General features: G+C 36.1%; 1 protein-coding gene across 10 annotated transcripts in view; it reads right to left on the bottom strand.

The window, feature by feature from the left end:
- MICU3 (Mitochondrial calcium uptake 3) overlaps window positions 1–24,558 on the bottom strand; it is an 80,431-nt gene that overhangs the window by 18,390 nt on the left and 37,483 nt on the right. For 7 of the 10 annotated variants that reach the window (XM_070086728.1, XM_070086724.1, XM_070086723.1 and 4 more), the window contains 4 exons: window positions 17,052–17,130; window positions 16,382–16,502; window positions 14,934–15,062; window positions 10,226–10,246 (listed from right to left, as the gene is read on the bottom strand). In XM_070086728.1, coding sequence (XP_069942829.1) covers window positions 10,226–10,246; window positions 14,934–15,062; window positions 16,382–16,502; window positions 17,052–17,130 — 350 coding nt within the window. The remainder of the gene's footprint in view (window positions 1–10,225; window positions 10,247–14,933; window positions 15,063–16,381; window positions 16,503–17,051; window positions 17,131–24,558) is intronic. The other 3 variants (XM_070086726.1, XM_070086732.1, XM_070086729.1) reach the window with 1 other exon arrangement.

Consider the following 24,558-nt stretch of genomic DNA (forward strand, 5'->3'; position numbering starts at 1 on the left):
GATATTTTTAGCATGTAATTTATATCCCCTTTATTTATCCCTGACTTCCATTTTTAGCCCTTAATCATATGCCCCCTTATTTTGCAACTTTCTAGAGTGTGAAGATTCAGTGCCCTCATTCTATCCTTGTAGGAGAGATTTCTGATATACGAGATCAACTTTGTCATCCTTCTCTGTACATTTTACAGAGTATTTATGTTCATTCATTGTAATACGATAGCCAGAACTGTGCAGCACTATCAAAATGAGGCCTAACCAACAATATGCCGTTGACCCTTGAACAACACGGGTTTGAACTGAGCAGGTCCACTTATCACGGATTTTTTCAATAAATACATATAGTACTTGTAAATTCTTTGGGGATTTGCAACAATTTGAAAAAAACTCAAGACGAACCGCATAGCCCAGAAATATAAAAAATATTAAGAAAAAGATAGGTATGTCATGAACGCATAAAATATATGTATATACTAGTCCATTTTATCATTTACTACCATAAAATATACGCAAATCTATTATAAAAAAGATAAAATTTATCAAAACTTACGCACACAAACAATTACAGATCATACATGGTACAATTTGTAGTTTAGAGAAATGTAAACAAAGGTAAAGATGCAATACTAAATCATAAATGCATAAAATTAACTGTAGTACATAAACATAAATTTCTTTTTCACATTATCTGAGTTCAAATTTTGTTCCAGTTGACCAAATTCTTAGCTATTTTGCTAGTATATCTTCCATTCTATTGACTGAGTACAAGAAACTGACCACTTACCTATTTAAACTACCCAATAAAGTCATCAGAAATTGGTAATTGGGCCAATTTCACACAAAATTAAAGAAATGGCAATTTCAAATTAGGGCCCAAAATAAACAATACAGTCATTCCTGGTACAAGATAACATTTTCTCTGTTCATCAGTCACGTCTCTGGGCACCTCTTATATTATGCATGCTTTCCATTTTGAATTTTTATTCACACAAAAAATAAAAGATTTACTCTTATGCAGACTACTGCATAATGGTAATAATATTATAAATAATGTCAGTGCATTCATGAGTGCACATTAGACCAGCCAGTTGACGTGTATTGGACGTACGCCGTGATTTACTCAATCTTAACCATTGGCAATAATTTAACATTCCCGCTACTTTTAGCTCAATTTCAGGCTACTGTACTTTTATTCTGTAAACCATTCAAAATCATCTCTATTTCCATAGAGATGATTTTGAATGGTTTACAGAATATATCTTCCATTCTATCAAATAAGACCAAAAATAGGAGAATACAACCATAAAAAAAACAAAAACACGGTCACAGTTTTTTTTTCTCATTATTCACTGTGTGCTGCAGGATTTTTTTATACTGTGCACACTGACCACACAGACCTATTCTATCATATGTAGGCCTACCAGCTTTCTCTCGCGAGACTGGAAGCCGCTAGAATTTTAGCGTAGTATGACAGGATCGACCCTGGATTCAAAGCCATATTACAGGACTGACCCCCAAAAGGGTTAAAACTTCCATGGTTATTTTCTTTTTCTCAAGGATTAAAACTTTGCATTTGTCTACATTAAACTGCATTTGCCACTTCTCCAACCACTGCATTAATCTATTCAGATCTTCCTGAAGCGGTCTAGTGTCCTCGTCAGAATTAATCAGCCTATTTTGGTGTCATCACTGTCTTGCAAGACAGTGATGGAGTGAATGATGGTGAAAGTTTTTCTTTTTCGGGCCACCCTGCCTTGGTGGGAATCGGCCAGTGTGCTAATAATAAAAATAAAAAAATTTTGGTGTCATCGACAAACTTGCTTATTTCTTTTTTTCAACAAACCACCCATATTCCACTGAGGCAGGGGTGACCTAAAAAGAAAAACACAAGCTTCTCTTTAAATTTAGTAATGTATACAGGAAAAGGGATTACTAGCCCCTTGCTCCCGGCATTTTAGTCGCCTCTTACGACAAGCATGAAACTTGCTATGTCGTTTTTTGTTCCCTCATCTGTGTTGTTTATGTATACAGTGTATTGTGAATAACAAAGGGCTCAACACTGACCCCTGTGGAACTTGTACCATATCTTGCAAGCTATAATACATCATCATCTTTCAACGCACTGGCTGTATCACACCGAGGCGGGGAGGCATATTCCTACTATATATTATGGGTTTATTTGTAGAGTTGTGTGTTTATTTCAAATCACTCAGATCTGTAGAAAACTTCATATTTAAGCTAATATAACAGCACCATATATAGTTCTCAGTGAAACCACTCCAGGCAGACATTCTCAGCAACAGTAAGCAATGTAATGTGCAAGTTTTTCTTATATTTCATAATATAACTTTGGAATTTTTTTTTACTTGCTACCTATATTGATTAGTCATCCGTTCTAAGCTACACAGGTCTCAAGCATGGTGGAACTCAACTATCAGTTAAAATCAACTATCTGCCTTTGTCTAGAAAAAGAAATGTGCAAATAACAGAGGTTTCACTATATTAACAGCCACAAAGGATTACTGATATTAAATTATATCTGAATAAAAATTAAGTATATAATGCAACTATAGTAGCCAGATAAGGAAATCATATTCAAAGCCCTTACCATATAATAAAATACAGGTACTCCCTTGTAGATGTAATTTTACACTTAATTTGTATACAGTACTACAGTACTAAGATGTTGAATTGCTTATATTAATTTTATCATAATTACCAGCACTCATTAGTGTAGCTAAAAGGCTGTGCAAAGTGAGACTGGCTGTCATGTGATACAAGCTGCACGAACCTCTTAATATATTCAGCACAAGACTGATGAGCACTGCCTGTCACATCATAGTAAATTCAGCAAAGTGAGAGTCAGTCTTGTCTTTAAATTACAGTCACACCTCTTTAATCCAAAACTCAAGCCACCAAAACTTTTCCAGTTGATAAATAATTTGATCCTGGCAACATTTCAGTAAAAAAAAAATACAATCTTAATAAAACATTTTCTATATTCAAGCCAATACTTACATTTTACCGTGTGAGTTTTAGCTGATACATGCACAGCATAAATGCAAGATAATGTCAGAAAACAATAAGTAACACAGATGTGGCACTTAGTAAGTGACACTTCTGAAACAACTATCCATATGATACAATGGTTTTTCTATACTGTAGTCTCATGAAGCCTCAATTTGCACCACCACTGACTCTGCTGTATACCACTCTTAAATATTCCTTACTCATAGATGTACATTCTTCAGCTTGTAAGCTGATAACTGAATTCTTTTATTAGCAAAAGTCAAAGCTCATTTTATGGACTATATACAATTGCTGCTTTGTATGAGTAGGCTACCAACCACCACCAAGTAATTCAAACCAGTACTATTTTTAGATGACAACACATTCATTATTTCAAACCCTGACCTGGCTCTCCTAAACAAGAAAAAATAAACTTGAACAAATATTTACTGGATGACAACAAACAAGCTTACACGCAACAGAAAAAACAGTATGTAATATTTAGAAACAAAACTTTTTTTTTTTAATAATTCGACTGTCTCCCACCAAGGCAGGGTGGCCTGACACAGTAATTGTTTTCACTGTCACTTATTCAATCACTGTCTTGCCAGAGGGGTCCTGGCATCACAATTCAGATGGCCCTCAAAATTGCAATATTCACATCCTTCCTTCAGAGTGCAGGACTCAAGTCCGGCTAATCAGTTTCCCTGAATCACTTAAAAAAAATGTTACTTTGCTCACACTCCAACAGTATGTCAAATCCTAAACACCACTTGCCTCTACTCATTCCTATCTAATGAGCTCACACAAGGCTACTGGATGTCCAAGCCCCTACTTAAATATCAGGATAAATAAAAGAGATTCAGGGAAATCAGTCAGCTGAACTTAGAGTCCTGGAGGTAGTAAATACAGTACCTGCACTCTGAAGAAGGGGTGGAGATGCTGCAGTTTGGAGGGGCCCCTGAGATGTAGTGTTGGCATGCCTCTGGCAAGACAGTAACAGATTGAGTAACTGAGTGAAAGTGTTCCTTCTTTTTTGGGTTACCCTACCTCAGTAGGAGACAGTGAGTTAAAAAAACTGTAGGAAAGGGTAGAAAATAAATACAGTGGACCCTCGAGTTTCACAAGCCTCGTGCTTCGTAAATTTCACAACTTTTTTCATCAAAATATAGCCTAGTGGTTCGTAATTTGCCTCACCATTCGTCACTCATTTGTAACACATATGAGTGGCCTCCCAGCGTCCGTGCACATTCTTTTCTGTATGTAAATCTAGAATGAATGTAAAAAAAATTTTTTTTTGTTAATACTGTTGGGTGTCTGGAGCAGATTAATTGGATTTGCATTATTTCTTATGGGGAAAATGGTTTCGCCATTCGTAAATTTCAACTTTCGTCACACTCTCTGGAACAGATTAATTACAAAATTCGAGGGTCCACTGTACAGTCATACACCACCCCATGTCATTAATTGGTTCCAAAAGCTGTGACGTAGCCCAGTTTTTTATGTAATCCAGACGTAATACCTTAAAAATGCCTTAAAATAATGACAAACACCATAAAACTAGCGTAAATAACTCAAGAAATAATATAACTATCACTAAACCTGAAAGAACACTAAAAACACATTTTAGTCATTTTTTTAAAGAATAATGAACACAATTAAAAATTATGTTATTTATCTTGTGGTTTGTCCTAAGAAATGCCTTAAGTATGACCAAAAACACCTAAGCAACCCTAAGGCATGCATTATCACCAACACCTTTTCACCTTTTTCATACTTTTTAATCATATTTAATTTATCTTCCATTGTAACCATATTACATTTGGAATTACTTACACTATCATTCTTAGGACCCATGGCTAACACAGACACAGTAAAGGAATAATCACAAAAATAATAGCAAAAGGCAAAGCAAGCACATGATTGCAGCATGGGCAAAAATGCATATGGCAGCACCCTAGTTTTGAATGAGAACCAGTAGCAATGCTGCCACACAACAAGACGGCAAAACTACACATATGTATACATTTTTTATGTTTTTAATGTGTTTTTATTGTATTTTAATTTTTTTTAACTATTTATTCTACTCTGTATTATATGAAATCACTACAATCCAAGATTTGCAATATCAACTCTGATAAAATAATTCAAAGACGTTTACCAGAGCAAACCTTTATTATATGACATTTCACTCACACTGGGGCTTTATCAGGTACAAAGAAATAAGCAAAAACTCCGTTTTTCAAAGTATACATGCATCCTGAGGGCAGGCAGGTCAGGTGGTGGAGGGGGTCAGTGGGAACACAAATCAAGTGATACCAGAGGAAGACAGGGCTGGGATCTAGATGTTAGTTTGAAGAATTTTGTTTTGTGTTGAGCCTGGATAGTGTGTGCAAGAATTCTGCTAATGTATACACTTCCATGTTCTGTTCTACGATTTCAGCTAGATGAATATTGGCAGCTTGAAGACATACCACATTAGTTTTGCCCTGTTTTCCATATCCCAGCTCTACCTTCTAGTATCACCAAACTTTAATCCTCACTGACCTTGCCACTACCTGACTTGAACCCAGGATGCTTTTATATTTTAACCCGTAAACGGTCCAAGCAGATTTACGTTCACATGTGTAGTGCTACAAAAGTAGATCTAAGTTTTTTTTACACATTTTCAAATGTAGAAAAACAAAAAGAAGATCTACTTTTTTTACATACTTTCAAATGTTGAAAAAACGTATATATACGTTTGGACCGTTTACGGGTTAAAGGGGTGTTTTAAAAATATCAAGAGACACAATACTAAAACTGGAATAACACACAAATTACCTGTACTTACGAGACAAATTTATAATGACGTTTCGATCCGACTTGGACCATTAACTAGTTAAAGAGAAAGTCAGACTGAAATGTTCCTTCTTGTGGGTTATTTGTGTATTATGCTGCTTTTACTTAATTCTTCATACTTAATAAATTAACACTTCTGCTTGTAGTTTCTCTGAATTACCACTAAGTTCCTCATTCCACTGTTTACCTTATTATTATTATACCCATCAGGAAGCATTAAACCCATAGGTGTCATAGAGTGCCTGGAGAATGGTGATTAATCAGATTTAATCCAAGGAAGAGGAAGGCAGCTTGGATTCCTTGGATCAAGAGTCCTTCTCCAGCATAAAGGGAGCTTTAACCCTTAAACTGTCCAAGCAGATCTACGTTCACATGCGTAGTGTTCCAAAAGTAGATCTACATTTTTTTACATATTTTCAAAAATAATTTTTTTTTCAACAAGTCGGCCGTCTCCCACTGAGGCAGGGTGACCCAAAGAGAAAGAAAATCCCCAAAAAGAAAATATGTTCATAATCATTCAACACTTTCACCTCACTCACACATAATCAAAGTTTTTTTACACGTTTTCAAATGTAAAAAAAAAAATCTACTTTTTTTACATACTTTCAAATGTTGAAAAAACATAGATCTACGTTTGGACAGTTTAAGGGTTAAATATAATTCTTCAAATACTAAACAATTATAATAAATATTTCTATTATTATTATTATAATGAGAGGTTTTTACAAAGCAGAAGTGTTATAAGAAGAGCAGAGTATATGGAGAGTAAAAGAAAGGTGAAGAGAGTGGTGAGAGAGTGCAAAAGGAGAGCAGATGATAGAGTGGGAGAGGCACTGTCAAGAAATTTTAATGAAAATAAGAAAAAATTTTGGAGTGAGTTAAACAAGTTAAGAAAGCCTAGGGAAAGTATGGATTTGTCAGTTAAAAACAGAGTAGGGGAGTTAGTAGATGGGGAGATGGAGGTATTAGGTAGATGGCGAGAACATTTTGAGGAACTTTTAAATGTTAAGGAAGAAACAGAGGCAGTAATTTCATGCACTGGTCAGGGAGGTATACCATCTTTTAGGAGTGAAGAAGAGCAGAATGTAAGTGTGGGGGAGGTATGTGAAGCATTACGTAGAATGAAAGGGGGTAAAGCAGCTGGAACTGATGGGATCATGACAGAAATGTTAAAAGCAGAGGGGGGGGGGATATAGTGTTGGAGTGGTTGGTACTTTTGTTTAATAAATGTATGAAAGAGGGGAAGGTACCTAGGGATTGGCAGAGAGCATGTATAGTCTCTTTATATAAAGGGAAGGGGGACAAAAGAGATTGTAAAAATTATAGAGGAATAAGTTTACTGAGTATACCAGGAAAAGTGTACGGTAGGGTTATTATTGAAAGAATTAGAGGTAAGACAGAATGTAGGATTGCGGATGAGGAAGGAGGTTTCAGAGTGGGTAGGGGATGTGTAGACCAAGTGTTTACATTGAAGCATATATGTGAACAGTATTTAGATAAAGGTAGGGAAGTTTTTATTGCATTTATGGATTTAGAAAAGGCATATGATAGAGTGGATAGAGGAGCAATGTGGCAGATGTTGCAAGTATATGGAATAGGTGGTAAGTTACTAAATGCTGTAAAGAGTTTTTATGAGGATGGTGAGGCTCAGGTTAGGGTGTGTAGAAGAGAAGGAGACTACTTCCCGGTAAAAGTAGGTCTTAGACAGGGATGTGTAATGTCACCATGGCTGTTTAATATATTTATAGATGGGGTTGTAAAAGAAGTAAATGCTAGGGTGTTTGGGAGAGGGGTGGGATTAAATTATGGGGAATCAAATTCAAAATGGGAATTGACACAGTTACTTTTTGCTGATGATACTGTGCTTATGGGAAATTCTAAAGAAAAATTGCAAAGGTTAGTGGATGAGTTTGGGAATGTGTGTAAAGGTAGAAAGTTGAAAGTGAACATAGAAAGAGTAAGGTGATGAGGGTATCAAATGATTTAGATAAAGAAAAATTGGATATCAAATTGGGGAGGAGGAGTAAGGAAGAAGTGAATGTTTTCAGATACTTGGGAGTTGACGTGTCGGCGGATGGATTTATGAAGGATGAGGTTAATCATAGAATTGATGAAGGAAAAAGGTGAGTGGTGCATTGAGGTATATGTGGAGTCAAAAAACGTGGTGCGTTGAGGTATATGTGGAGGCAAAGAAGGGAATGTATGAAAGTATAGTAGTATCAACACTCTTATATGGGTGTGAAGCTTGGGTGGTAAATGCAGCAGCGAGGAGACGGTTGGAGGCAGTGGAGATGTCCTGTCTAAGGGCAATGTGTGGTGTAAATATTATGCAGAAACTTCGGAGTGTGGAAATTAGGAAAAGGTGTGGAGTTAATAAAAGTATTAGTCAGAGGGCAGAAGAGGGGTTGTTGAGGTGGTTTGGTCATTTAGAGAGAATGGATCAAAGTAGAATGACATGGAAAGCATATAAATCTATAGGGGAAGGAAGGCGGGGTAGGGGTCGCCCTCAAAAGGGTTGGAGAGAGGGGGTAAAGGAGGTTTTGTGGGCGAGGGGCTTGGACTTCCAGCAAGCGTGCGTGAGCGTGTTAGATAGGAGTGAATGGAGACAAATGGTACTTGGGACCTGACGACCTGTTGGAGTGTGAGCAGGGTAATATTTAGTGAAGGGATTCAGGGAAACCGGTTATTTTCATATAGTCGGACTTGAGTCCTGGAAATGGGAAGTACAATGCCTGCACTTTAAATGAGGGGTTTGGGATATTGGCAGTTTGGAGGGATATGTTGTGTATCTTTATACGTATATGCTTCTAAACTGTTGTATTCTGAGCACCTCTGCAAAAACAGTGATTATGTGTGAGTGTTGAATGATGATGAAAGTATTTTCTTTTTGGGGATTTTCTTTCTTTTTTGGGTCACCCTGCCTCGGTGGGAGACGGCCGACTTGTTGAGAAAAAAAAAAAAATTACACCCCAGTTGTCTGTCAATGAGTTAGGGTGACCCGACAAAGAAGAAAACACTTTGTTACTCACTCATTCACTGTCTTGCCAGAACTTCACTGACCTATAATTCAGACGATCCTTCAAACCACAACATCCCAAGCCCACCTTCAGAGGGCAGGTACTGTATGTCCCACAATTAAATTATTTTAATGATACTACTTTAGCCTTAGTTTCCAATGGTATCATGACCATTTGTATTCTGCCAAAATAACTAGGTGAAATAACATACTGATTGGTAATAAATCAATTACTATTTATATGAATAACTGTGCTACTTTTTTTTCTACAATTTCTTTATTTTTGTCCCTTCATCTAATTTTCTAATTCACAACTTGACACATAAATGTAACTACCGAATGAATTACGAGAAAGGGAAGGGAAGGTTATGCTTGGAAAAATTCATGGGACTAGAAAAATCAATAATCCTAAATTTAAACCCTATTACCTAAGTACTTCAAATTAAAGAGGTATGACTATATAAGGCAAAGTTTAGATCACAAAACAGTTTGCAGTCAGCTACATTCACTCACATAGTAACTTTTTATTCATTATTATCCACTTTAATTATTCATAAAAGATATCCCTCATTAGGAATACCAGAAGAAAATGGATAAAAAAAAAAGTTTAACTATAATTACCTCCCAAAATGGGACTAATAGTGGACAAATCTTTGAGAGAGAAAAAAAAAAAAAAGTCTGTGGTCATTAGATTTGTTTCAGTTGTAGCTCATAATACAGTTTTTTGTGAGATTAAATTTTGCCATAAACAATTTTGTGGAAGTGTGTGTACTGTGGGATGATACTGTACTTGAGTACATTTAATATCACTTACGATTTACTCTCTCTACAACACAAGCAGAAATTATATTTCTGGAAATGTTATACTTAAGAATTAACATGAAAACTATGTTACAAGAACTTCATAATCTTTTCAGATACTCTGTAAGAAAGCTTAATTGCAGGAGTTCCTTTAAAGTACTTTAAACTCAAGAAAATATAAATTTAGTTTTTCACATTATTGCATTCTGTATATATTAACTGAACATCAATAAGAGGCACAGCATTAATAACAACATCCCATAACATAACTTGAAGCCTGACAAGATGAAGAATCTCACTGTAAACATTCTGAAGCCCTTGTGCACTCTTGTTGGAACTTTAAACTGGAAAAAAATATACGGTATTCTTTTTCCATAAAAAAAAAAACACTTCCAGAAATACGAGTAAAATTCATCCAATAATGAATACAGTATACTGTAAACTTGTTACAAAAAACTACTGCAGATCTGAAGTTACTGTCTATGAAGGCTGAGGACTTAGTATCCAGAGTGCAACTGTGGGGTGTAATTATTAGAGAAATATGCAAGTATTTACTATCACCTGGACATCCGCTTTGTGGGCCTGAATCACAACAGAAAGTCTCACATTATATTGGTAGTTAAATTCAGGTGATCAAATTTAATAATTTTGAAAAAATAAAATTAGTAAACCATCCCAAAATTCACAGAACCAGAGATATAGTTGACCAATATAATCACTTGTAAGTCACAGATGACCAGTAAAAATTATACTGTACAGTATACAGAAAAGTGAGTAGAGAATATTTAAAGTTAAATATATTAATCCTTTAACTGCCCAAATGTAGTTCTACATTCTTACCACTAGCGCTCCAAATGTAAAGCGATGTATCATTTTTTCCTGCCTTCAAATTTGGCACAATAGGTCTGAGAGGCCTAGACATGAGAGAACGCGTTGGCGCATTCAATGTGTGCAGCATTAAAAAAAAAAATCAGGGACCCCACAGTACCACATGGGAGCACCAGTTAGTTTCAGCATCAGCTTGGGTCAACATCACGGCAAACCCCCAGGATTCACTCACGACCCGTTGTATCAACACTCTTATTCGAGGAAGTGATAAAGAACTGAAGTTTAGTGGATCTAAGACATGTGGCCACAAATGATTGAGGAAATACTGTAAATATTGATGATAACCCAGATAACCTTCAGCCCATCACATCTGGGGTGGCCAGCATGGGCAGTAGCCACACCAAACCCTCAGCCTAGCACCTCCGGAGTGGCCAGTATGGCCACACCAGACCCTCAGCTCAGCACCCAGAGGTACTGGGCTGAGGGTCTAGCAAAATTAACATTTTCTCATAGTTTTGATGATGATGATGATGATAGTGAAAGTGATGTAAGTGACTAAGATTGATTTTATGCCCTTAGGAGATTCTTCAAGTGACAGAGATATACATTATTCCCCAGTGAAGTGTACCTTTAGGCATCATTGCCTCTGTTCAGGCAGTGTGCCATATGCAATCCCCAAGGGCCACAGGAGGTCATGATCAAAAACTCCAGCCACTGATAGTGATACTAATCATGAAGGGGATATGCAAGGGAGGAGGAGGAGGGGGGTGGCATGGTGCCTGGGCCACATGGCGTGCTGGGCGGATAGACAAAGGGCCGACCAGCACTCAGTCCACCATGTGCCACCTCCACTCCTGTCCCTCCACCATGTTTCATGCCACAGGTCCATGATGCACCATCAGACCATGCATGGAATTGGAAAGAATGTACATTACAAAATTTGTGCCATGGCAATGGAAATGGCATCCTCCCAGAATGTCCTATCATGGATGAGTCCATAGAGTTAAGAGTATTTCCAACTATGCTTTGACTTCTCCAACATGAACCTGATCATAACCCACATAAACAATTGCTACTGCTATATAATGGACAACATAAAAGCTGCGGAATCGTCACAGCTGCACAGGTGGAAAGATACAACTATGAGCAAAATGTATTCATTGCTTGGCACTGTCATGCTTATATCTCATACATATAGGAACATTATAGCACAGTACTGGTCCACAGACTACTTCCTCAGTACTCCAGTCTTCTGTGACCTCCCTGCAACAGATTCATGCTGTTGCTATGAATGCTGCACCTCTCAGACAGTAACAGACCCAACAGAAATGATCTACTATACAAAATTCTGTATGTGTTTATGTATCTGAAGTAAAAATTCAGTGCTTACTTTTATCCCTTCAGGAACATTGTTGTCGACGAGTCCTTGATTCTGTTCAAGGGACGACTGTCTTTCAAACAATATATGTACCGAGAAAACGTAATCACTGTGGTATAAAACTTTTGTTGTTTGATTGTGAAAGTGGCACAGTATTGGATGTCATTGTCTGCATAGAAGTAACATACTCGACGATACCAGGCGAATGTTGGGCATTTCTGGTGATGTTGTTCATGAGATGATGGAATCATACCATGGCAAGGGTCATACATTCTTCACAGACAACTGGTATACAAGCTCTATGCTCACTGATTTCCTCCATGTGAATAATGCAGCCTCTCACTTAACAACAGAGTTCCGTTCCTAATACCACATTGGTAAACGAAATTATTGCTAAATGAGGAATATGCTATAATGATAGTGGGATTATGTCAACCATCTTTGATATTGCTTTAATGTCACCCTTGCATCATATATAACATTGTTAGTATATTCTTTTAAATGTTTATACAGTAGTGTACTGTATGTTGTTATAAACAGAAAAGAAGAAATCAGCTCTAATATACATTATTTAGGTATGCATACTGGTCAGAGAGCCCGTCGTAAGTCTGAGTCGTTGGTAAACGAGTACGTCGCTAAGTGAGGAGAGACTGTACTGATATACGTGAAACAGTGAGAAGACACGGAAAACATATGCCAAGGTTCAATGGAAGCAGTGTTGATGGTGCAATGCAAGCGTTTCAGGCCAGTGACACCAGGACATGACACTGCTGTCAACCATCCACAGACATGAGATGGTACAAAGTGAACAGGGACGCCAATGAATGCATTGTAAAGCCAGCTGCTGTTGTCAACTATACAAACAATATGTGACTAGTTGATGAGTGTGACATGCAAATAGGGTTCGTTGATTGTAAGCATAGGAGTCGCAAGTGGTACATGAAAGTATTCCTCCACTTTGTAGACACTGCAATGGTTAATACCATTAATATGTATCAAATAAAGACTGGGAAATGACTTTACTATGCAGAATTCACCTTCAATGTCATAAAACAGATAGTACAAAAGTATAATGTCACACTTGTACCTGCCCCTTAAAGCGACATCCCTCAGCCACATCCAGAGGAAGTGCCAGAGCAAATCCTCACTAACTGTCACTTCCTGACACAGCTACCTTTTACCCTAAAAAAGAAATATCCTCAGAAAAAGTGTAGTGTGTGTGCTCACACCACAAGGCGACCCCAAGAGCGAAAGAACACATGATTCATGTGTCAGCAATATAGGGCCGGCACTCTGTATGAATCTGTGCTTCATGGAGTTTCATATAATCCAAGACTTTTAAAAACATTGCTGGGACCTTTAAGAAACTTGCATATACAGACTCTCCTTACTTAATGATGGAGTTCCATTCCTAAGAACACGTTGGTAAACGAATTCGTCGCTAAGTGAGGAGCATATTGTAATGGTAGTGGGTTTGCGTCAACCATCTTTGATATTGTTTTCATGTCACCTTTGCTCCATTTATAACATTTATGGTATACTTTTAAATGTTTATACAGCAGTGTACTGTATATTGTAATAAACAGAATAGAGGAAATCAATTTTAATATACATTATTTAGGTATGCATACTGGTCAGAGAGCCCATTGTACGTCTGAGTCATTGGTAAACGAGTACAGTGGTCCCTCGTTTTTCGTAATTAATCCGTTCCTGGAGCCGTTACTATAAACAAAATTTACGATTTGCGAATCAGTTTTCCCCATAAGAAATAATGTAAATACAATTAATCCGTTCCTGACACCCAGAAGTATTAAAACAAAAAAATTTTTTACATGAAATATACATATAGTACAAAAACAATACAATGGGAAATGATGAATGAAACATTAACAGCATAACACTTACCTTTATTGGAGATTCTTCTTAGTGTATGGGAGACTGGAAGAGGAGAGAGATTGGATTGTTTACAGTTTGGAAGGGGAATCCCCTTCCAGCGACACCTCAGGTACCAATTGCTTCTCTGGGGTTGCTTCTCTTCTCTGTTTCTTAATGCCACTAGGACCACCTTGAGAGTCACTCTAGTCCTGTCTCGCAAAGTAACTGTGGAGAGAGCTCTGTTTCTGGCGTCTCTTTAACACTTCCCGAAAATGGCCCAAGACTTTGTCACTGTACATATTTCTCACCTTCTTTACCACAGGCTTGGCACTAGGAGCTTTCTTTGGAGCCATGGTAGCTTAATTAGTAATTGCAAGCACTAAAATGAGTGGAATATTATGAAATATTTCGTAGGAGCACTTGAGGGGACCTTCACTCACTGGTAAACAATGCCAGACTGACTGGGTAGGGAGGCCGCCCCGGCTCACACCGTGCACACGTGTCCCGGACGAACTACTATTCGCGAGTCAACCTATGAAAAGCGAGTCCATGTTTATACGAAAATACCCCTATGATTGGCGAAATTTACGATTGCCGAGAACTACGAAAAGCGAGGGACCACTGTACGTTGCTAGGCGAGTTAAAGTTGTAGCTGCAGACAATAGTATGACTGAAATAGGTGCGACTGTGACAGTATGAGTATTATTTCTGTACCTAAAATTTGTGTTTGAACAGCAACTGGCTTTGAAATAAAAAAATCTACTATAAAACATAATTATCACGTCATAAAAACTAAGAAAAAAACGGGAAAAACGATATATGTATCTGCAATATTTCTGCAAGCGGCAGTACTCCATGTGGCTGTCACGTGACCATCCAGTGCCAACTTCGCGGCCTTATATCTCAGTAAGTACTGGCCCAAATTTTTTTTTTATCTTATTACACAGAAAACTGCTCTCTTTATTTTTTAAAATATTTGAAATGCTGGCAGGGAAAACGTAAAACTACGTTAGGACAGTAAAGGGATTAAAAGAAATTATATTCAACTCTACACATTATATTCACATGACAGCAAACAGTCAAACCTAAACATATAAAACAATTTTATACAAAATAAAAATGATCAAAATAGGGATTTTAAACCATTTTTGTTTACAAGATATGTTAAAAGTAACATAATATACCTACTGGTCAGACTGAAGGTAGGTGTAACGAAGCAAGATTTTGGCAAAATCTAACTCTGTGATAGCTGGCAGTCCCTTTGAAAATTCATTAAACTCAATTTCCAAGACCTCAGTTTGAAGGTTTTCCATAAACCTGTTTAAAAAAAAAAAATTTAAACATTTGCATTTTACAATTTATTATCCCCACTAATAATTACTATCATTAGGAAATTTTACTCTATACTGATAACACTGATTTTTTCTGTCCCCTTTGGAAAGAAACAAAATAAGTTACAGTATGAAACACTAGTTATAAAGAACTGCATAAAGACTGTCACATAAGGAACACTTCAAATTACTTTCAAGTGACTTAGGGCAAAAGACTTCAATTTTTCAAATTAGCTAAATTTACTGGCATACAGGCAGGCCCTGCTTATACATGTAGCAGGTTAGGTTCTGGGTTATTGCTGTAAAGTGAAACTTAACCTTTTTTCATTTTCAAGTGCATATAAAACTTAATAACATGTTTACACTACCATACACTAAGTAAGCAAGAGAGCCAGGTCTAAAAAATGCATATACAGTACATATAATACTTACCTTATAATATTTTCATCCTTAGTTTATAGTGAATGGTGAATAAATGTACTGAATGAAGTCTGAATAAATAAAGAATGGGTATAATTAAAAACTGCTGCATTAATGAAACACCATAAAGTGAAGCACTGTAGGGCAGGGCCCTCCTATATTAAACAAATTTGGTGTTTAGTTTATGTATATTCATAATAAAATATCTTGTGCATAACAAACAATGTCTGGCAAATAACTATCTTACATGGGGGTTTTCTTTTTTATAAACTAAATGTGAGCTGCACAATACTGATACAGGAAGCAACAATTCAACCAGACAGACAATGAACTATACAAAATTGTCACTTTATATTTAACATAGTTAACATAATACAAATACAGCAAACATATGATAAATAAACCAACTCTATCATAACTAGACTTTTTTTTTTAACAAGCTGGTCATCTCCCACCAAGGCAGGGTGACCTGAAAAAGAAACACTTTCCCCATTATTCACACTATCACTGTCTTGCCAGAGGTGCACAGACAGATAGATAGATAGTTTATTAAGACATGATACATAGTTGTACAAGGAATTATAGTAGTTGGGTGTACATGAGAAAAGCCCCTTGTATGCAGAGCATTATGGGCAAGCTTAAAATTAACTTAAGGTTAACTAAGCTAAAACAGATACAATGGTAAAAGTTACAGTAAACAATACAACAAATAGACTCTCAGGGTCCAGATGCACTCCAGATAACTACTTATTTTATATAAACTCAACACAATACACACATACCCAGTTTAGTTTTGATTACAAGTTTTGTGAACCAATAAATTTCACCTGCCTTTTCCTTGTACTGTATCTTGTCATGACAAATACACTTCAGTAAGGCACTTACATCTTAAATTCTTCAAACTTAAGGTCTTGCTTGCCCTTGCGTCCAAAGAAGTGGAGTAAGAGCGTGGTGTCCACTACATGACTCTTTTGTAGCTCATCTTCCAATACTTCAACATCTTCACCTGCAAGGGCCATTTATATTTAAAGGAAAAATATGGTACATACTACAAAGACAAAAAACTTCATTTGAAATACACAGGATTAGTATTTTAACTCTAAATTACACTTAAAAAATCAATATAAACATTTTCTTTCAGTACTGTGATTACATTTTTTAACACTCCAACTATCTCCCACCAAGCTAGGGTGACTCAACAAAGAAGGAAACACTTTCACTGTCACTCATTCAATCACTGTCTTGCCAGAAGCATGCCGATATTACAATTCAGATAACCCAACTACACCATCCCCAGCCCTCTTTCAGAGTGCAAGCACTGTATTTCCCAATTCCAGGATTTAAATCTGGCTAACCTGTAATGCATAAGAATAAAAAAATATTAACAGATAAAGTAAGACAATCATGAATAACTATCACATATCCAGTCATTACCAATACAAGCTACCCAAATGGGATACACATGGAGGCTAAGGAGAGAGAGAGACATATAAGAAACTGCAGCAACTCCACTGTATTACCCATCATTAAGATCTGACTTAGGATAGTATCTTACCTGTGGTACTTGACTTAACAGCCCCCTCCAGGGCTCGATTTAGACGATCTCTTCGGGCAGTACTGAAGATCTTCTCTAGCTGCAATGCCAAATAATTACTTGGTTTCTCTCTCTAAAATTTCTGATACACTTGTCTTATTCTTTTAAACATCAGTGGTTTTGCACAACTGCTTTTCTGTATCAAATTTATAATCTATTGTCTCCAGCATTAACTTCACACAACAAGACAATGAACTCAAAATCTTTCTTAAACAAACACTCAAATCACAAAAAAGTAAGTACTGTATCACATAATCCAACATAACTCCAAGTGAAGAACATTTAAAATTAATGGATGCAAATAACATCAAAAGAATTTTACATCTGATAGATTAATGACCTGATACATGAAACTACCTACTATCACTAACTACTGTACTGTACTTCCACTACTTACAAAAACAAAAATAATCAAATCATTCTTAACATTACTGAAAAAACACATACACAGTTTGCTTGATCATAGTTCTTTCCAGACATCATGACATTTTAGACCCCCATTGCTTGACCTACATTATTTGTAATTACGATTTATAATATCCCTTGAATTCATCAAACATTATATGAAATCTCAATTCTAAATCATAAAATTTCATGAAACTTCACCTGCACATTCAATATAAAACCATACACAATTTCACTTAAAATGTCTAAAATCATTCAAGCACTTTCCTCTCTCAGCAAATTTCATACACTGTACAATTCATCTTTTTGGAAGGTTGCTGCTATATTAAACTAGATTTTACTGCAGCACAATGTTCAGTGCTGTTGGCTACAGTGACACTGCAGAAGCAGATGCCATTCAGTAATACATATGATACGGCTCAATTGTGTCAGGTTGAAAGTAAAGATTTGGGACCAAGAGCAAAAGTTTATCTCCACACTCAAACAGGTAATCCCAACCAAAGGGCAGAGTGAGAGAATGCTACTGTTCATCCATCAGTATGTGTAAGTCAGCTACTAAGAGTTATAACCTGGGAATGATCAGTCTCTTGGTTAGTTTTAATGAGATTTCCCTCAATAAGACTAAAGCTTCCTATCCTCAACAGTCATATGGGTAAATATACTTACATATCCATAAATCTGTGCATAACTGTATGCAAGATATTTCCAACGAATAGTTACATGTGCAAAGCTACGCTTGTGCTGTCCCTTATGTGATGTGTTTGCACCTGCTTTACCAACTGCAATGAATTTATATACAGGGTTTTTCTCTTCAAGGCTATAATCATGCTTGCAAAGATGCCTATCAATGATGTTATCCTCAGTGAGAGAGGCTACCTATTTGTAGTTACAGAAGCAGACCTGTGATTGTGATAGCCCATCTTCCATGTTTAAATTATAATTTTTTTAGTAGTTGTAGCACTTAGTATTTGCTCTTGTATACCATTCTATTTTTCTACAACTAGAAAGAAAAAAATGACATGTATCTTGTCACACCAATATTTTCAGTTTACAATTGTGGCCTAGTCTGTCCCCTGTTGATGGTATCCTTCTATGACCTTATACTATATGATTATCACATTTCTTTTTTTCTCTATTGGTCAATAAAAGATTTTTTGAACATTTTTAGCATTTCTTCATATATTATATTGTTTGTTTTTTAGTTCTGGGAGCTATTATCTGGCTTGTCATTTGTCCGCTCATGCATGTGCATGTGTGCACACACGCGTCCTGTGACCAGTGCCTGCTGGGGTGAAGCTCCAACTCCTGGTCCCAACTCTTTTTAATTCAAACAGCTGGCAAAGGTAGTTCACAGCCCCTTGAGCTCTCAATCTTTTCTATTTTTAAATGCATGTATGGAGAATGCTTTCACTACCTCTTCACCCAGTTTATTACACTTGTTCCCTACCCTTACATTAATAAGTCCTAATTTTAATAAGGTTTGTTTATTCAGTTCTGTTCCCTCCTATGTGACAAAAATAAGTCCTTGTCTACCAAAGTAAATGGCCAAGAAGCATATAAGCTATAACCATGTCACCTCAACCCTACACTCTAGTAACCTGAGATATGTACTAGTGTAAATACAAGAGACTAAAACAATCAAGACCCTCTCTCACTTAGTTTAAAATAATGTTCATTAATTATTCAAATTTGAAAACTGTACCACAGAATTCTCAATTCTCAAGACACCTACGTAAGTTACTAACTCCTAACCAAACCAGCTAACAGCCTTAAAACTAACACAATGAACTATGCAGTTGTACTTGGTCATTATTCAGGGACAAGATACAACAAAATTAATGTCCACAAGCATTTGGTACAAAACATTATATATAGTCTTTTCCTTATTACCAACTTTGACCTACACTATGAAAATGATAATCTTTTTTACTTCACATGCTCTCCCTCATATTAAATATTTACATGTAAAAAATTATTCCTTACAGAAATTAATTTGAGTTTATACCTTTCAGTACCAGCTGATCATGGAGGAAAAAGTACTATCATACAAGAGACATATACAAGATATAAGAGAATAACATATACTAATATCTCATTCACTACTATGTTAGTACAACTCAACTTAAACAATCATTACTTCACAAACAATTCTCATTCTTTGTTAATTTTTACAATTATTTGCATAATTATTATTTTTAATAATACATTACACAATAAAACAGTGAAAAAACTATCATCATACTTAGATCTAATGGATTTTACTAAATTATGTCAACACTTGACACAATCTTAAGTTCCTATAAATTTATATTGATATATATGTGTGGCACTGAAGCCTAATATCAGGAGGTATCCTAAATTCTGAAAAAAAAAAAGTTTTTATATGTAAAAATTTTAAGCAGCAAAACATACAAAGAAAAATTAAAATGCAGGCATGCAATTGAGCATTAAGCTTCAGTGGCAGTACACACGCATTAGCAGTCATAAAATATGAAAAATTTATAAGCCTTAAATACCACACTCAATACATAGGATAAAATATTAGACACAATGAATGCAAAAATCTCAGTTCTTCGATAATTAAAATAGTATTTTGTTTAGGATATTTCTTTATTCACTTTTCAACAATGTAGTAAATCAAATATTTACCTTTAGCTAAGACAGAGTATAAATACTGTTGCAAGAGTTGCTTCCTTGCTATACCCATGCATATGCAAGCTTACAGTTCATGTAAACATACCCTACTGCAATAAATAATGTTCCTATTAAATTCGGCTGACAGAAATAGTTCAAATAATATTTGCTAAAATCTTCCTGCAAAACAGCAACATTACATATTTGCTGCTAAAATTAAAAGTGTTTTATTTTTTACACTTTACTGTTTGTTTCTTCACTGTTTCATATTCATTACCAACATGGCACTACATGAACACTACATTACAGTAATTTCTAAAGCATTACTAGTTATGTGTCACATTACAGTTATATGTTAAATCACTACAAGACTATTATTATTAAATACTATATTTATGCTAATAAAAAAAATCCTTAGACTAGGGACAAGCCACTGTGACATTACTCCCACAAGTTCAACTACAAATTGTCACACAAGTTTAGCAAAACTGTTTTACAGAACTCACAACACTATACTGGATACAACAGACAACATGGCAAGAGTTTGCAAATTTAAAACACATACAGACATGGAAATACAGTACTGTACTGCATTGCCAATACTACGACTATTCTGACATTTGAAATGCACATCTTCCTCACGTAAGATGATCACTGTTTATGACAGAGGCCTATCACATCCATCAGGGCATGCACAAGTTGTCTGGGTACTGAGTCAGGACATACACAGGTTGTCTGTGCACTGAGCACACACTAGTTGGTGCTCAGGCCATTGGAACATTTTTAAACAAAATAAAAAATAATCTTTGTGAATGGTAAAGAAAAGCTTCCTCAGAAGGTTATGAAGTATAAATAACAAAATGTAATAAAAGGTGATTACATAACTGATATTAATCTGGAAATCTAATAGGATATAACTCACATTAATTCAGACACATCCAAGGGACATAACTAATATTAGTTCAGAGCCATCCAAGGTATACAATTAATATTTATCCAATCATCTAATGGGACATTATAACTTAAATTATTCCAAGAGATATCTAGTGGGACATTGTAACTTATATTATTCTAGAGGCATCTAATGAGACATTATAACTTATATTATTCTAGTGGCATCTGATGAGATAACTCATTATTCTAGAGACCTATCTGAAGGGACATAATTCATATTACCCTACAGGCACCTGATTGGACATAACTCATATTATTATACAGACATTTGATGGGACATAATTTACTATTCTAGAGACATCTGCTGGGACAACTTAGATTAAGATTTTGCCACTAAAGTGACTAATTTATTGTGCACTCAACAGATGTTCTGTGGATACACAATAGTCCTAGAAAATTAGGTATTAAAAGGGAAAACAGGAACAGACTTTAAATGGACTTAAATGTCTAAATGTAACATGTAATGAGTTCAGCCAAGTCACTGGCTGTGCGTTTAAAACACTTAGAGAATATCTTGGCTACAGTATTCTGTAAATGCAAAAATTTTTAAACAAATTTTTTTCTTCTTTTTTCTGAACTTGTTAAAATATAAAACCAGCATGGCTCCTTGAATGGACAGACTAAGCCTCCATCATAGACTACCTGTGAGGAGGATGAAATGTTTACTCAGATATCTGACTGTTAATGAGACTTTCTTTTAGTTTGATGAAATGTGCATGTGAATTTTGCTATTACATGAGGATTGGAATGGAAGCACATTAAAGTAAAACAGCCTTGTGTAGTCTGTCATGAATGTATTTGTACACAAAAACAAGCTTTATTGTGTGATCGGGGGGTTGTACCTGTACTAAATATAGTACTGGGATGTACAATGAACTTAAGTGTGATGGGTGTCAGTATGTACTTGTATGTAAATGCATATTTCAATATTTAGACAGTAATTTTATTGAAAATAAGAAAAATTTTTGGAGCGAGTTAAACAAGTTAAGAAAGCCTAGGGAACGAATGGATATGTCAGTTAAAAAAAGAGAAGAGGGTTAGTAGATGGGGAGATGGGGGTATTGGGTAGATGGCGAGAATGTTTTGAGGAACTTTTAAATGTCGATGAAGAAAGGGAGGCGGTAATTTCATGCATTGGCCAGGGAGGTATACCATCTTGTAGGAGTGAAGAGGAGCAGGATGTGAGTGTGGGGGAGGTGCGTGAGGCATTACGTAGAATGAAAGGGGGTAAAGCAGCTGGAACTGATGGGATCATGACAGAAATGTTAAAAGCAGGGGGGTGGATATAGTGTTGGAGTAGTTGGTATTTTTGTTTAATAAATTATATGAAAGAGGGGAAGGTACCTAGGGATTGGCAGAGAGCATATATAGTCTCTTTATATAAAGGGAAGGGGGACAAAAGAGATTGTAAAAATTATAGAGGAATAAGTTTACTGAGTATACCAGGAAAAGTGTACAGTAGGGTTATTATTGAAAGAATTAAAGGCAAGACAGAATGTAGGATTGTGAATGAGCAAGGAGGTTTTAGAGTGGGTAGGGGATGTGTAGATCAAGTGTTTACATTGAAACATATATGTGAACAGTATTTAGATAAAGGTAGGGAAGTTTTTATTGCATTTATGGATTTAGAAAAGGCATATGACAGAGTGGATAGGGGAGCAATGTGGCAGATGTTACAAGTATATGGAATAGGTGGTAAGTTACTAAATGCTGTAAAGAGTTTTTTTGAGGATAGTGAGGCTCAGGTTAGGGTTTGTAGAAGAGAGGGAGACTACTTCCCGGTAAAAGTACGTCTTAGACAGGGATGTGCAATGTCACCATGGTTGTTTAATGTATTTATAGATGGGGTTGTAAAAGAAATAAATGCTAGGGTGTTCAGGAGAGGGGTGGGATTAAATTATGAGGAATCAAATACAAAATGGGAATTGACACAGTTACTTTTTGCTGATGATACTATGCTTATGGGAGATTCTAAAGAAAAATTGCAAAGGTTAGTGGACGAATTTGGGAGTGTGTGTAAAGGTAGAAAGTTGAAAGTGAACATAGAAAAGAGTAAGGTGATGAGGGTATCAAATGATTTAGATAAAGAAATATTGGATATCAAATTGGGGAGGAGGAGTATGGAAGAAGTGAATGTTTTCAGATATTTGGGAGTTGACGTGTCAGCGGATGGATTTATGAAGGATGAGGTTAATCACAGAAATGATGAAGGAAAAAAGGCGAGTGGTGCGTTGAGGTATATGTGGAGACAAAAAAAACGTTATCTATGGAGACAAAGAAGGGAATGTAAGTATAGTAGTACCAACACTCATATATGGGTGTGAAGCTTGGGTTGTAAATGCTGCAGCGAGGAGGTGGTTGGAGGCAGTGGAGATGCCCTGAATAAGGGCAATGTGTGGTGTGAATATTATGCAGAAAATTCGGTGTGAAAATTAGGAGAAGGTGTGGAGTTAATAAAAGTATTAGTCAGAGGGCTGAAGAGGGGTTGTTGAGGTGGTTTGGTCATTTAAAGAGAATGGATCAAAGTAGAATGACATGGAAAGCATATAAATCTATAGGGGAAGGAAGGCGGGGTAGGGGTCGTCCTCGAAAAGGTTGGAGGGAGGGGGTAAAGGAGGTTTTGTGGGCAAGGGGCTTGGACTTCCAGCAAGCGTGCATGAACGTGTTAGATAGGAGTGAATGGAGATGAATGGTATTTGGGACCTGACGAGCTGTTGGAGTGTGAGCAGGGTAATATTTAGTGAAGGGATTCTGGGAAACCAGTTATTTTATAGAGTCAGACTTGAGTCCTGGAAATGGGAAGTGCAATGCTTGACCTTTAAAGGAGGGGTTTAGGATATTGGCAGTTTGGAGGGATATGTTGTGTATCTTTATACGTATATACTTCTAAACTGTTGTATTCTGAGCACCTCTGCAAAAACAGTGATTATGTGTGAGTGAGGTGAAAGTGTTGAATGATGATGAAAGTATTTTCTTTTTGGGGATTTTCTTTCTTTTTTGGGTCACCCTGCCTCGGTGGGAGACGGCCGACTTGTTGAAAAAAAAAAAATTTGCTTATATATACTTATTTAATCTTGCATATGTATACATATGCACATACAGTACATGTGCTTCTTGTGAATAGGCACAGCTGCCTTGAAATTTATTCAAAACTTTGATGTATAATTTATAAGTAAATTTTGTAAAGAAATAGAGGGCTATACTGGGCCTCTCTCATTACTATTAAATAACAAAAAACAAAGACATGGATGACTATTAATATTGTAACATCAATGGCATTATCTCAAAATTTTATCTATATATATTCAGTATTGTGAATTAAACAATGTTGATATTTTTCACATTGTGACTACTTTTGTTTAATTAACCGTCACACAGAACTACATCATTGAGGCCAGGGTTCCTGTAGATATTCCAGACACTAAAAGAACACTTCCTCTGTTCGTTAATAATATCCCCAGGCTTCTCTTACATT

Source organism: Cherax quadricarinatus, chromosome 19 (genome assembly GCF_038502225.1).
Source record: "Cherax quadricarinatus isolate ZL_2023a chromosome 19, ASM3850222v1, whole genome shotgun sequence".
Taxonomy (NCBI): Eukaryota; Metazoa; Arthropoda; class Malacostraca; order Decapoda; family Parastacidae; genus Cherax; species Cherax quadricarinatus.